At 39.3% G+C, this 14,035-nt stretch overlaps 1 protein-coding gene across 7 annotated transcripts in view; it reads left to right on the top strand.

The window, feature by feature from the left end:
* The first annotated feature begins 5,823 nt into the window (after positions 1–5,823).
* The window catches only part of Mnat1 (MNAT1 component of CDK activating kinase), a 208,452-nt gene continuing 200,240 nt past the window's right edge, over positions 5,824–14,035 (top strand). For 3 of the 7 annotated variants that reach the window (XM_074067849.1, XM_074067851.1, XM_074067852.1), the window contains exon 1: positions 5,826–6,034. In XM_074067849.1, the coding sequence (XP_073923950.1) occupies positions 5,946–6,034 (89 nt within the window). In that variant the 5' untranslated portion in view covers positions 5,826–5,945. Of the gene's footprint in view, positions 6,035–14,035 lie in introns of all 7 variants that reach the window. The other 4 variants (XM_074067853.1, XM_074067850.1, XM_074067848.1 and 1 more) reach the window with 3 other exon arrangements.

Genomic DNA, 14,035 nt, shown 5'->3' with positions numbered 1-14,035 from the left:
ATAATCCCAGCTACTTGAAAGGTGGAAATAAGAGGATTGGGGTTTGAAGCCAGCACAGATAAAAGTTAGTGAGACCCTATTTCAAAAAACAAGCCTGGTGTAGTGGTGTGTGTCTATAATCTCAGCTATTTGGAAGTGGAGGTAGGATGACCAAGGGCTGAGACAAAAGCTGATATTACAAAATAGGTGGATTTTCAGCTTCATATTCTTAATTTAAAGTTTCTTTGGCTATCTTATGGGGCTGTCCAATATCAGGTTATAGGAGTCTGCTCCATAATTATTATCACTTGAATATACTTGAACTGAAAAACTGTGTCCTGGGCTTCTGCATGTTTTCTGTATATTTGCCTCTGGTTCACCGTGTTCATCACATCATGCAGAAGCAGCAGTGACTTTAGATGACATCCATACGTCAATGTCAGTAGGAGATGATTGCTTGTAGGACCAGAAACCTCGGTCTCTGGATTTCTTGGGCAGGTTGATCATCAGGGCTTGTTCTGCCAGCAATTTGAAGTAGATTCAAGCATTGGAATGGAACACCAGAGTTTGCATGGAGTTTATCTTGGAGAACTGGTTTTGCCAAATGGTTTGTAAAATTGATGGTTACTTGTTTCTACTTCCTATGTTTGCCATACTGGGAACACAGTGTCATTCTCTGCTGTCATTTGGGAAAAATAGTTGAGATGGGATTATGTGAGTGTGGAGAGCATCAGAAAACCAAGCTGCTTGTCTCTATGTTTTCCATCCTGCCTGAAGATAGTGATGAAAATATGTAGAAATTGATTGCTATTTTAGTGTATTGATGAAAATCTGATTCAGTACACGTACATCTGTATATCTATATCTATCTATCATCTATCTATCTATCCACACACATTATGGTTTTGCAAACAAGAATGGAGATTTCCTAGTTCAAGGATGATCTTGGCCATCTGGAAGGTGGAAGGAAGGCCATATAGCTGCTTCTCGGTAGGTTCTTTCTCTTTCAGAAAGCTAATTAGTGGTACTGTTAAGGAACTAAGTTTCTATAGTCATCTCTCATCTCTCATCCACCATTATTTAGTGATAGTTGGTGACATGTAGGGAGCATTGTTGAATGGTCACTCATTTGTCAAACATTTACTGAGTTCTGCCTAAGCATAAGGCATGGCATTAGAAACTGAAGAATAAGAAATGACTGTATGGAGTCTGTGACTCTGAGAAGGTTCAAATCTTGTGGGAAAGACAAGATATATTTAGAAGTAAGTACAATATGGGTTAAGAGAGTGGTGAGGATAAAGTGACTAACTTTGAGAGGAGGTGGGCAGCTGTGAGTGAATTTTTAGTTGAGTCTTTAAGGACTAGAATTTTGAGAGAGGGATAATAGTTCATTAGAGGAAGAGGGAATAGAGTAAGAGAAGCATGGAGCATGGATCTGTAATCCTAGCTACTCAGGAGGCAGAGAGCTGGAGGATCAGGGTTTGAAGACAGCCCCAGGTAAATAGTTTTTGAGACCCTATCTTGAGAAAATTCATCACAAAAATGGGCTGGGAGAGTGGCTTAAGCTGTAAGATGGTCTGCATGGCAAGTGTAAGGATTTGAGTTCAAACCCCAGTACCGCAAAGAAAAAAAAAAAGCACAGAGCTGTGAAAATATGTAATATATTGCTGAAGTATCAAATAATTCAGTGTGTCTGGAGTGGGGGTTTTATGCTTTATGTAAATGTATGGGGAAGGATTCATTTAAAAGGCATGATGAACTCAGATATGATGGCAAAAGCCTGTAATCCCAGCACACAGGAAGATTGTGAGTTTGAGGCCAGCCTGCCTACCTAGGGAAATCCTGTATCAAAAGAAAAAAGAGAAGGAAGAAAAGGCACGTGAAGACAAATTATGAAGGACTTCGAGATGTTCATATCTTGGCTATGGTCCACTGGTCCAGGATGAGTACTTTTCCCAAACCAAAACAATCTGAATCCTTTTTTTGAATTTCCAAAATGTCTACTAGAATTAAGACTATTGTAGGGAGTCTTTAAAGCTGTAATGCTTTGGTGACCAAGTTATTTGTACTGTGTAGGACAAATGACTAGTAGGCAAGGCTACTATCTCCTAGTGAGTCAGTCATGTGTGTGACTGTGAAGGATGGCAGGGAATGGTTGGGTGCCAGGTTCTAGCCATCTCCTATGTACAGATGCATGCCTACCTTTTGGTGAGGATATGAATTTCTCTAGGAGCCAGACGCTCCACTCTGACTGACCTAGGCAAAAGTGAATACATTGAGTTTGGTACTGTCTTAATTTTCTTCCTTCCTTCCTTCCCTCTTTCCTTCCTTCCTTCCTTCCTTTCTTTTTGCAGTACTGGGGTTTGAACTTAGGGATTACACCTTGAGCTACTCCACCAGCCCTTTCTATGATGGGTTTTTTGGAGATAGGGTCTCACCAACTATTTGCCCAGGCTGGCTTCAAACCATGATCCTCTGGATCTCTGCCTCTGAGTAGCTAGGATTATAGGCGTGAGCCACCAGCGTTCAGCAGTTATTTTTCAGTCACTTGACAGAAACAATTTAAGGGGAGGAAAGATTTATTTTAGCTCATGATTTCAGAGGGTTCAGTTTGTGGTCACTTGGCTCTGCATTTGTGGACCTGGAATGAGGCTGTACATCATGGTGGTGGAAGAGCATTGAAGAGGATGTTCACATCATGGGGGACAGGAAGCAGAGAGCAAGGAAGTTAGTGGGGACCAGGTATAGCCTTCAAAGTCAGCCCCTAGTGACCTACATTGTCCAACTAGGCCCTGCCTAGGGTTTCCAAAACTTCCCAAAATAGTGCCGCCAGCTGGGGGCCAAGCTTTCAACACATGAGCCCATGGGGGGCATTTCATATTCAAACCACAACAGATACCAAACAGTGTGAAGGGCTGGAGAGCAGCTGGCTGAACTTGAAGACCTGCTACCCATTTCACTTGTCACTGATTTGCCATCAAGTTAGTTTTTGAAGGAGGTTTCCCCAGAACGGGAGTCCGTGGTTCCCAATAGTTCCCACCTCACATTCTCCAGCTTCATCAAAGAGGCTCTGCTGCTTTTTCCTTACTGCCAATTTGGAGAATTCTGGGGAAGATCTCTGATTGATGTAATAAGGGTTGCAGGCCAACCTTTGGGCCAGAGGACCAGCATTGTAATTGGTAGGTCTAGTAGAACCACATAGTGTGTGGGGGTGGGGGTACTTTTCATAAGAATTGGAGACAGATGCTATCTCTAGAAAAGAGACAAAGGAAAAAAAGTCCCCTTTAGATGAGGAAAGCTCAATGTGGGTCCATAGCCTTGGGCTGGAAAGGTCTGCATTTAAAAAACACTGCCCAGGGAGGTAGAAAGTACTATTAACTGAGGTGGGAATGCTAAAGGGTGAGCCTTTTGGGACGAGCGATAATGGGCTCAGTTGGTTCATGCAGCTGTCTTCAGAAACCTAGGGAACTTGATAATTTGGTAGTTTTCTGTAGAAAATGTAGAAATGGCTGAACTTCCATTTGAATCAGAAGTCTAGCAATGTCAGTGATTTTCCCCTCAAAGCTCTCTGGCAATTCTGTGTGACTGAGCCCCACCAAGGAGTTGTAGTTGGACCTTTATGTAGTATCTGCCATGTAATTTAATCATTGTAGCAATCCTGTGTTATATAGAGGAAGGAAACTGACATAAGGGATAAGAAATTTGGCTCAAATGCAGGTCTGTCTGATTTAACAGAAGGCCAGATTCGTCCTATTACATGGCACTGCCTCTTTTAGACAGTGTTACTGCTAACACTATTGATGCTACTATTCATCATGATCAACATTTATTACTGTTCTTAGGTACTGTATTAAGCACTTGAAATATCTTATTCAATCTCTACAAGTGTTATCCTCAGCTTATCATTGCAAAAACTAGGTCATGTAGCTAGTAAGTGATGGAGCCAGCATTTCAATTCAGTTTTCTTAGTGCCAGGAACTAAATCTCTTAACTCTTTTCTATGGCCTGCAGCTCCTGGAGTACAGTTTATCTGATAGGTTCTGCCCAGCTGTTACTATGTTCCTGTTAGCAGTTTCCCACAGGGCAAAATGGTCAGTTCTTAGCAGTTTCCTCATAGACTCTCAGAGCTTTCTTTCACTTCATCTTTGGGAGAAAAGTAAAGCAATTCACTTCACCCCATTGCCATTTCCTTTTCAGACGCTATTAAAACAGTCTTGGTGCTGAATGGATGGCTTTTCAAAGTAGTATTGATTAAACTTGTTTTTTGGTTGGTAACTACATTCATTCCTTCAACAGAAGTTCTTGCTCTGTTAAAATACAAAGATCCAAAAATTGCTTGTATCTTTGGAGAGCTTCAGTCTAAATTAATTACTGGTTTGGATGTGGGCTTTAGGATTTTGGCAGTGCTGGGGTTTGAACTTAGGGCCTCATACTTGCTAGGTAGGTGTTCTACTCCTTGACCCACTCCACCAGCCTTCCAATATCTTGCTCAAAGGGTCAGAACATCGTAATAAGCCTCCGGGTTATTTGTGTTTCTTCAGTAAACTTACATTTGCTTAACTCCTATTAGTGAACAGTATTATGATCAAGGAGATAATATGGTTATTTATTAGATGAGTCACTGGTGTTTATACACAAATGTAAAGTTCTGTGCTGCCATGGCCTGTTTTGGCTTGCTGGTTTCTGAATGTGGTATCCAGTTGTTTGTTCGGTTCTCTCTCCACCATTCAAGAAAATCCCAGCAGTATTTCTAGCGTATGAGCTGCCTATTGGTTCACTGTTCTTTTAAAAAAATTGAAGTTGCAATATTTCTTTTTTGTTTGTATCAAAAAGAGCAACAGTTCTCTGAAGAGTTAAAATTACTATGAATGTATTTAGCTGGCATTCATTGTATGAATTAATTAGAAAATTCTTGTCTGCATGGCTCACTTTGAATACAGTTTGAGTCCAATGAAGGTGACTACAAGAAATACTTGACATTAAAAAAATTCACATTTCACTATTATTTGACAGTCATTCATTACCTCATTTATTCATTCAGTAGCAATAAATTCTTATTTTAGAGATGAATAAGATGTGCCCCTTACGGTAAGAAGAGTTTATTATCTAATAGAGCTGTTTACACAGACTTCAATTTGCTTTCTTGATAAATTCAGTGAATGTGGCTTACAAATTCCAAAGAGATTCAGGCTCTCATATCTTGGTGTTGCTGAAATGAAACTATGTATCTTATGTGATGTTTTTCTTCAGTATTTTATTTATTTTAGTAAAGATAGTCTTTGATGAAGTAAAGGTAGTCTTTATTAGAGTCAGGTGACACAGTTGAGCATGCTTGACAGTCTTGAGGAAAGGGGTTTTCTGCCCAGCAGAAGTCAGCTATAATTACTAGAAGTGCTCTGATAGTCAGTGAGAGTTTATAGTATCCATTCTAAGACAAGCGTTCAGTAACTTTTCTAAACTCAGTATCTGCAAATGCATATTATTTTTGAGAATTCATGACTATGCAATTAAAAAAGAGAAGTATAACGCACAGATTACCCAAATTTACAAAAGAAAACACTAGTCTGAGTCTGAATTATTGAGTATGTACATCAGGCATAAATCATTGAAATCATGGGGATTTTTCCAGACAGAAGAAGCTACAATTTATCTTCCCAATTGCGATACGATACCTTGAAAAATGCAACAAGGCGCGTAATGTATAATTTAAAAAGCACTCCTCCCTCCTATCTCCTTGTACTGAGCAGCCCTAGGAAGGAGGCTAAGACCGAGCCCCTGGCGCGGGACCCGAGAATGCGCTGCCGGAACGTTTGTGTCGCAGTGCCTCGCTCCTGGCCGGGGCTCTTTTGCGAAGGGACCGTCCCGGCCTGTTGGTAGGAACCTGGTTGGCGTCGTGTCCGGGGGTGCTTGCAGGTGGCTGTGGCTGGAACAGGCGTCGGGGAGAAGTCAGTAGTAGAGGAGACGCCATGGATGATCAGGGCTGCCCCCGGTGCAAGACCACCAAGTACCGGAACCCCTCCTTGAAGCTGATGGTGAACGTGTGCGGACACACTCTGTGAGTCTGGCGGCGTGGAGTCCCTGGGGGAGGGACGCGCGGGGGGGAGGAGAGCGCCTGACGACGCTCAGCCTCGGCGCCGGGGCGACGAAACGCGGTCGTTAGTTTCAGCACGCGTGAAAAATGCGGACAGGGCGCGTGGGTTCTGTAAATGGCCTGTGGTCGCTTGTCCGGAGTGGCTGTGGTCTGCTTTGTACTGCAGGTTACCATTGAGGAGGCTGCAGTTTGTCAGGTGTCTCCTGTCCTCCCTTTCCCGCCTCCTCTCCCGCCCCCAGCCAGTGAAGACCCAGCTGTATTTCCAGACCCTGTCTTGGCTGGGATTGGAGTGTTTAATTTCATGTTTTTATTGAAAAGAGGAAAAGTAGTATGAAAACTTGAAACTACTATCCGTGCTGTTTGCTATTGAGTTAATGATGGATTCAGTGGAACTTTCACCACTTGAAGAAAAGTCAGCATTTATTTTTGAAGAGAAAATAATGGCTGGCATTTACTGAGTGCACATTGTATGCCAGGCATTATTGTAAGCATCTCACCGTGAGTTATCTCACTTCGTTCCCACAACAGCCCATGAAGTAGGGGCCGGTGTCAGTAGGAAGGAAGACTGAGACTGCCAACATCCCTTATTAAATCTGGAACCCAGGAAACATGACTTTATAATGTCCATTTTAGTGGGGCATTGGTGAAAGAAGGGAGGTTTGAGTTTGTGTATTTTGAAGGATAAGTGCAGGAATTGGTCAAAGCATTTCGTGTCAAATTTCTTATGGTCAAATGTGGTTCAGTAAATAAAGGTGGTTCTATAAAACACTTCTGGATTAGAGTTGCTATACAATGGTGAACATACATTCCTGTTGTTTCTCTGAGGTGTCTTAGGAAAATAATGAATAATCTACAGTGTGGTAGACCAGGTCTTTAGATATGTATAATCAGCTGTAGTTATAAAGGGATTATTAGTTTATTTAACCTGTCCCTTTTCCCAGTTAATCTTCATTTTCCCTTTCTTTATACATATAGATGTGATTGAATGGTTTAAGACTAGAAACACAGTAAAAGAAATCAAGTGGAATACATGGAAAAGGGAAGTGAGGCAGATATTGTAGATAGACTTTTTTTTTTGAGACAGTCTAACTGTGTAGCCCAGGCTGGCCTTGATCTTGCCATCCTCTGCTTCCTCCTTCCAAGTGCACCACCACATTTGTAGGTTTTAGAGAAATTTTATTCAGTTTCTATTCATAATCCTGTGTGAGGTGCTAAAGAAAAGGGAGTTTTTCCTTTTTTTTTTTGGTGGTACTGGGGTTTGCACTCACAGCTTCACTCTTGCTAGGCAGGTGCACTACCACTTGAGCCACTCCACCAGCCCTTTTACTGGAAGGATACTAAATGTAATTTTCTGGCCTAGCAGAAATTAGCCAAAGGGGAAGATTGTGGGATTTCAGTAAAATAAATGGCTTTTTAATTAGATATTTATAGAATACTTGCTTGAATTGGAAATGAGAGAGAGAGAGAGAGACAGACAGACAGAGAGGGAGAGAGAAAGAAAGAAAAAGAAAGAAAGAACTGGAAGCTACAGAACCTTTTAAAACATATCACTTCTGGTTCTTTTCCTTTTTTTTTTTTGGTGATACTAGTGTTTGAACTCAGGGCCTACATCTCAGCCCTTTTTTTTTTCGAGGTAGGGTCTCATGAACTGTGCCTGGGCTGGCTTCAAACCTCGATCCTCCTGATCTCTGCCTCCTGAGTAGCTAGGATTACAGGTATGAGCCACTGGCACCATCTCTTTTCTTTTTTTTGAGACAGGGTCACTGTGCAGTCCAAGCTGGCCTGCAACTTGTGATCCTCCTTCCTTTGCCTTCTGACTGCTGAGATTGTAGGCAGATACCATCTTGCCCAGTTTCATTGGGTTACCTTGAAGACTGGCTTCATGTGAGTTTGTTAATTAATTAATTAATTAATTAATTAATTAATTTTTTGGTATCTTCACGTAGCAGAGATATTTCAGGAGGCAAGTGATAAAGTGAGACAGAAAGTATAAGATTATGGAAAGATTAAGTAGAAATACTATTTATGGGAGAAAATGCAGGAGTGGGAAGGAGAGAAGAGAAAATAAAGAAATGAAATACTATGCAAGTACTTTTTCCCTTACCTGGTCTCATCTGAGGCAGCATATTTCGTCATGTATCAATTCAACCCAGCAGACATCCAAATGAATTGATTGCATGTACATAGATGGATTTCATGTTTTTTGTTTCTTTTTCTTTTTTCAATTCAAAGATATACTTCTCAATTCCAGAAAAGGGAACTTTTTTCTTTTTTCAGGGCAACCTATTTCAAGAAATAGAATTCCAAAGGCATATTAAATTTTATAGGTTCTAATTCTCACTTAACTATAATCTTTAATAGTTTAATTTCTACTCCAGTCATTGTTGACAAAACTTGTCTCTTTAGATGCATTTAATTTTACTAAATCTACTTTTTTTACACTTTAAATATATGCAAGACAAAGTAGTAGGTAAACAAAACCGTATACCTATCATTCAGTACATAAAAGTTAGTATTTTCTCCAGTTTACTTACGATCTTTCTCTTTCCTCACATTTTTCCTTGCCCCTATTTCTCTGTTATTTCCTGATATACTGGATAATTTGTATTGGAGTTACGAAGAGTCTGAATTTTGATGGGAATGTTGCTCAAGTGGTAGGGCACTTGCCTACATAAAGTGCAAGGGCCTGGGTGGGTTCAGTCCCTAGTACCATAAAAACAAAGAAACAAAGAAACAAACATCCCCCCCCCAAAAAACCAGTAAACCAAACTCTGAATTTTGCTTATTGAATCTCTTTGGTATTGTGTACTATGTTCCTCTGGCCTCGTTGTTTTATATGAATTGTTATATGTAGAAGTTTTATCAGATGAAGGTTGAATTAACATATTTATGTAAGTGGTATTAACTCATTCTTTTTCACTAATATAGAGTACCTTTGTGCAAATTAGGGAACAGTGCTCTCTTTGGGCAGAAAAATTTGGAAAAGGCCCTCATCCTAAGTGGTTGTTTTTTATTTACTGCTTATTTTTTTTTGTTTTTACTGTGTGTCACATTTTTTAATTTTATTTTTTGCATGTTCAGTACTTTTAAATTGTAGATGGTGCAATATAGAGATTCTGGATTTTGTTATCTTTTTGTGAAGATTGTCAATTTTTAAAATTCTTCTAGACAGTTCAATTACAGATGGTCTCTAATTTATCATGGTTTGACTTATAAATTTTCAGCTTTACAGTAGTGTGAAATCCTAAAGTGGAAACTATACTTTGAATTTTGATCTTTTCCCTACCTAGTGATCCGATAGTCTGTTGAGATGCTGGGAGCAGCAGCAAGCAGCAGATCCTAGTCAGCCATCACAAGGGTAAAGATCCCATATTCTACGGTGTCCTATGTTGCTAAACTATGATGTTTGGTAAGTGAGGTATATTAAATAACTGCATTTTGACTTAAGATATTTTCAACTTATGATGGGTTTATCAAGATATAACCTCATTATAAGTTGGGGAACATCTGTTCTGGCTGGTCATGTTGGACTTGTGTAGAACCCATTGTGTTTCCTTCCTTTAGTACAACCCAACCTTCAAACTTAATCCCTTGCAAAACTTGTTGGGGCTTGATTTTTGGCTTTGTTAGGGTGAGTATAGAACAAATCTTGTTCTGGACATGGACCTTTACTCTTAGTTGAGGCATTTGTGGTATCTCACTTGGATGTCTGAGTGTTAATAAATCTTATGTGTTTCTCTTACTTGTGATTTCTCTGCTTGGCAGGTATAAACTCCAAAGTATACCCAGTATTTTTTTTTTTTTTTTTTTTTGTGGCCCTGGGGTTTGAACTCCAGGCCTCACGCTTGCTAGGCAGGCACTCTACCACTTGAGCCACTCCGCCAACCCTACCCAGTACTTCTTAACTTCTAGTATCTGTTCCTCTCTTAGAAAATCTTTTTTAAGCCTTTATTGTTTTTGTTTTCCTAATTGGATTCTATTTTATGTATTTTTAATTTTTTAAATTATCATATTATTGTTGTAATGGGGGTACATTGTGACATTTACAAAAGTACTTACAGTATATCTTAGCTAAATTCATCCTCTTTGTCATTTTCCTTCATTCCTCCCTCCCCCCATTCTTTTTTTTTTTTTTTTGGTAGCACTGGAGTTTGAACACAGGGCCTCAACATTTGCTAGGCAGGTGTCTGAGCCACTTACCGCCTAAGCCACTCCACTGGCCCTCCTCCCCCACTTTTTTTGTGATAGGTTTTTTCAAGATAGGGTCTCCTCAGTTATTTGCCTGGGGCTGTCTTGAAGAGATCTTTGCCTCCTGAGTAGCTAGGATTATAGGTGTGAGCCACTGGTGGCAGCCCCCTCCCCGCATTCTTAAAATAGTTTCAACAGGTTTTATTTTTCCATTTTCATACATGAGAACATAATATTTCTACCATATTCACTCCTCTATATTCTTTCCTTATATCCTCCCCCCTCTCACTGGTACCAGCTCCCAGCCAGGACCTGATATATATTCCTGTCCTATGTTTTTGAGGAAAAAAAGAGACATTTTTGTTTAAGTTATCCACACAGTTTCATTATGACATTTCTATGTATATGTATGCCATGTATCTTGAATTGGTTCATTCCCCCCTCCCCCCTATTTTTCTCCTTTCTATTTTAGTCCTCTTCTTATGGTGCGTTCAGTAGTTTAAAATTTCTATATTCATTTTTGTATAGAAAGTATATCAACCATAATCACCTTTTTTTTTTTTATTTATAACTTGGGCAACTTTATTTTTTTATTTTTTATTTTTTTCATTTTTCTTTTATTATTCATATGTGCATACAAGGCTTGGTTCATTTCTCCCCCCTGCCCCCACCCCCTCCCTTACCACCCACTCCGCCCCCTCCCTCTCCCGCCCCCTCCCCCTCCCCCCCCAATACCCAGCAGAAACTATTTTGCCCTTATTTCTAATTTTGTTGTAGAGAGAGTATAAGCAATAACAGGAAGTAACAAGGGTTTTTGCTGGTTGAGATAAGGATAGCTATACAGGGCATTGACTCACATTGATTTCCTGTGCGTGGTGTTACCTTCTAGGTTAATTCTTTTTGATCTAACCTTTTCTCTAGTACCTGTTCCCCTTTTCCTATTGGCCTCAGTTGCTTTAAGGTATCTGCTTTAGTTTCTCTGCGTTAAGGGCAACAAATGCTAGCTAGTTTTTTAGGTGTCTTACCTATCCTCACCCCTCCCTTGTGTGCTCTCGCTTTTATCATGTGCTCATAGTCCAATCCCCTTGTTGTGTTTGCCCTTGATCTAACGTCCACATATGAGGGAGAACATACGATTTTTGGTCTTTTGGGCCAGGCTAACTTCACTCAGAATGATGTTCTCCAATTCCATCCATTTACCAGCGAATGATAACATTTCGTTCTTCTTCATGGCTGCATAAAATTCCATTGTGTATAGATACCACATTGTCTTAATCCATTCGTCAGTGCTGGGGCATCTTGGCTGTTTCCATAACTTGGCTATTGTGAATAGTGCCGCAATAAACATGGATGTGCAGGTGCCTCTGGAGTAACAGTCTTGGGTATATCCCCAAGAGTGGTATTGCTGGATCAAATGGTAGATCGATGTCCAGCTTTTTAAGTAGCCTCCAAATTGTTTTCCAGAGTGGTTGTACTAGTCTACATTCCCACCAACAGTGTAAGAGGGTTCCTTTTTCCCAAAACAACTTTTTTTTTTCTTTCAATACTAGGGATTGAATTTAGAGCCTCTTGTATGATAGTCAAGTGCTGTGTTACTTGAGCTAGGTCTCCAGCCCTTTTGCTTTCATTTTGTTTTAGAGACAGGGTCTTGCTACCTTTAGCTATACTGGTCTTGAACTCAGGATCTTCCTGCCTCCACCTCCTAAGTAGCTAGGATTATGGGCAGGTATAATCCTATAGACAGCTACATTATGCTATAATCCTATAGGCATGCATGGCTTTTAAACATTTTTTAAAATATGGAGTACTTTGAAGTTGGTTAACAGTATCTGCAAGTAGCACATATCTTCTGAAGAGTGATTATAATGAAGATCTCAAAATACTTTTCCTAAAGGAGGTGGCTTTTGCTTCCACTACATATGTAAGAGTTAGAGCCATGTATTTTAATAATCCAGAGATGGGTTAAGTATTTGAAAGAATACTAAATCACTACTTAGAAAATCTAGGTTTTAATTATGCCTAGACTGGTGAGTTATTGTCCATCCATTTAACTTTGGTTTGTTTGGAATAGAAACTTTCCAGCCCATTTCAGATTCTTGAAATTTAATAGTTATTTAGACAATCTTTATAGTAAGTAGCTCTAGTCTTTCCTTTGATCATATACCATTAATAAAATTTATAAGATATTGAAATTTTTGTTACTCTTATTAGTTATAATTATTCTCCAATATGGGAGTGCTTATCATTGTATTTATAGAATATGAATCCTTCATTATGGATTTGTTATCTTGTGGCTGTACTTTTTTTTCTTTGTTGGTATTAATTTGTTTTGTTTTTGAGATGGGGGTCTTACTATGTAGCCTGGGTTGACCTGAACTCATTATGTGACCAAGGCTGTCTCCAAATTCTTGGTCCTCTTCTTGCCTTAGCCTCCTTAGTGCTGGGATTATAGATGTTTGCCACCATGCCTGGCATGTATTATTTGTATTTTTTGATATGACCAAGACTAGCTTTAAGTCTTTAAGATATAATGTGTGATAATATATACTAATTTCAGTTCCTTTGTTTTTTTTTGGTGGTACTGGGTTTTGAACTCAGGACCTATACTTTGAGCCATTTCACCAGCCTTTTTTTTTTTTTGTGAAGGGTTTTTTCAAGATAGGGTCTTGTGAACTATTTGCCGAGGCTGGCTTCGAACCATGACCTTCCTGATCTCTGCCTCCTGAGTAGCTAGGATTATAGGTGTGAGTGCCTGGCTCTTCAGTTCCTTTTAAAATTTATTTATTTATTTTTGGTGCTGGCTTACACATGCAAAGCATGTGCTCTATCAGTGAGTTATAACATTCATATCCCCTTGTTTTCCTCTTACTGAGTATAACTTAATATTATAGACCTTTCAAACAGTGGTTACAAAATATTTCATAATTGTCTGTAATGTTTCTTTTTCTATGTGCATATGTAGTTCTATTACCAGTGTGGTCTTCTGTATTTCTCTTCTATATTGTGAATCCTTTTCCTTTTTCCTTTGGTAGTACTGGGGTTTGAACCAACGGCCTCATGTTTGAAGGCAGGCGCTCTACCACTTGAGCCATTTCACCAGCCCTGGGAATCCTTTTTTAAGATTCATCTCACGTAGTCGTGTACTGCATAATAAGTGTTCTTATGAGATGACCATTGAATAAAAAAATTCCAATCATTTATCATATTAGGGTTGTAATGTCATAGTGCAATACATTCCTCATATGTTGTGGTGATGTTTTGTGGTAGTCAAATGAAAGTAAAGTACAGCCTATAATACTTGCCAGTGATAATACACAACTGTCACTGGTTTGTATACTTATTTTGTCATACTTATAATCATTACTTTAAGGTGTATGCCTTTTTTGGGGGGCAGTATTAGGGATTAAACTCAGGGCCTTCCCCTTGTCAAGCATTCTACACCTGAACCACACCCCCAGCTTTTTTGCTTTTAGTTTATTTTTTAGATTAGAGTCTTTGTGTATGTTTGTTTATTTTTAATGATTATAACTATAGCAACCATTCACCTACCCCAAAAGTGAATGAAATTAGAATCAAACACAATGGGCAGGGATATAAGGTTAACATGAGCAGTAACAAATTAGCTTAACTGGATTAACAAATATCCAAAGCAAAGTAGTTGTTAAAATTGGACATAAAAATTATTTTAAGTCAGGAACATGCTTTGAAAAAAAATCACTAAGTATTTTAATTATTTAAGACTTTTGTAGGGAGGGGGTGGGGGCAGGGGGGAGAAAT

The sequence above is a fragment of the Castor canadensis genome, chromosome 3 (assembly GCF_047511655.1).
Source record: "Castor canadensis chromosome 3, mCasCan1.hap1v2, whole genome shotgun sequence".
NCBI classification, from domain to species: Eukaryota; Metazoa; Chordata; class Mammalia; order Rodentia; family Castoridae; genus Castor; species Castor canadensis.
The sequence above is the reverse complement of the archived record's forward strand: the minus strand, read 5'-3'. Positions and strand labels throughout refer to the sequence as shown.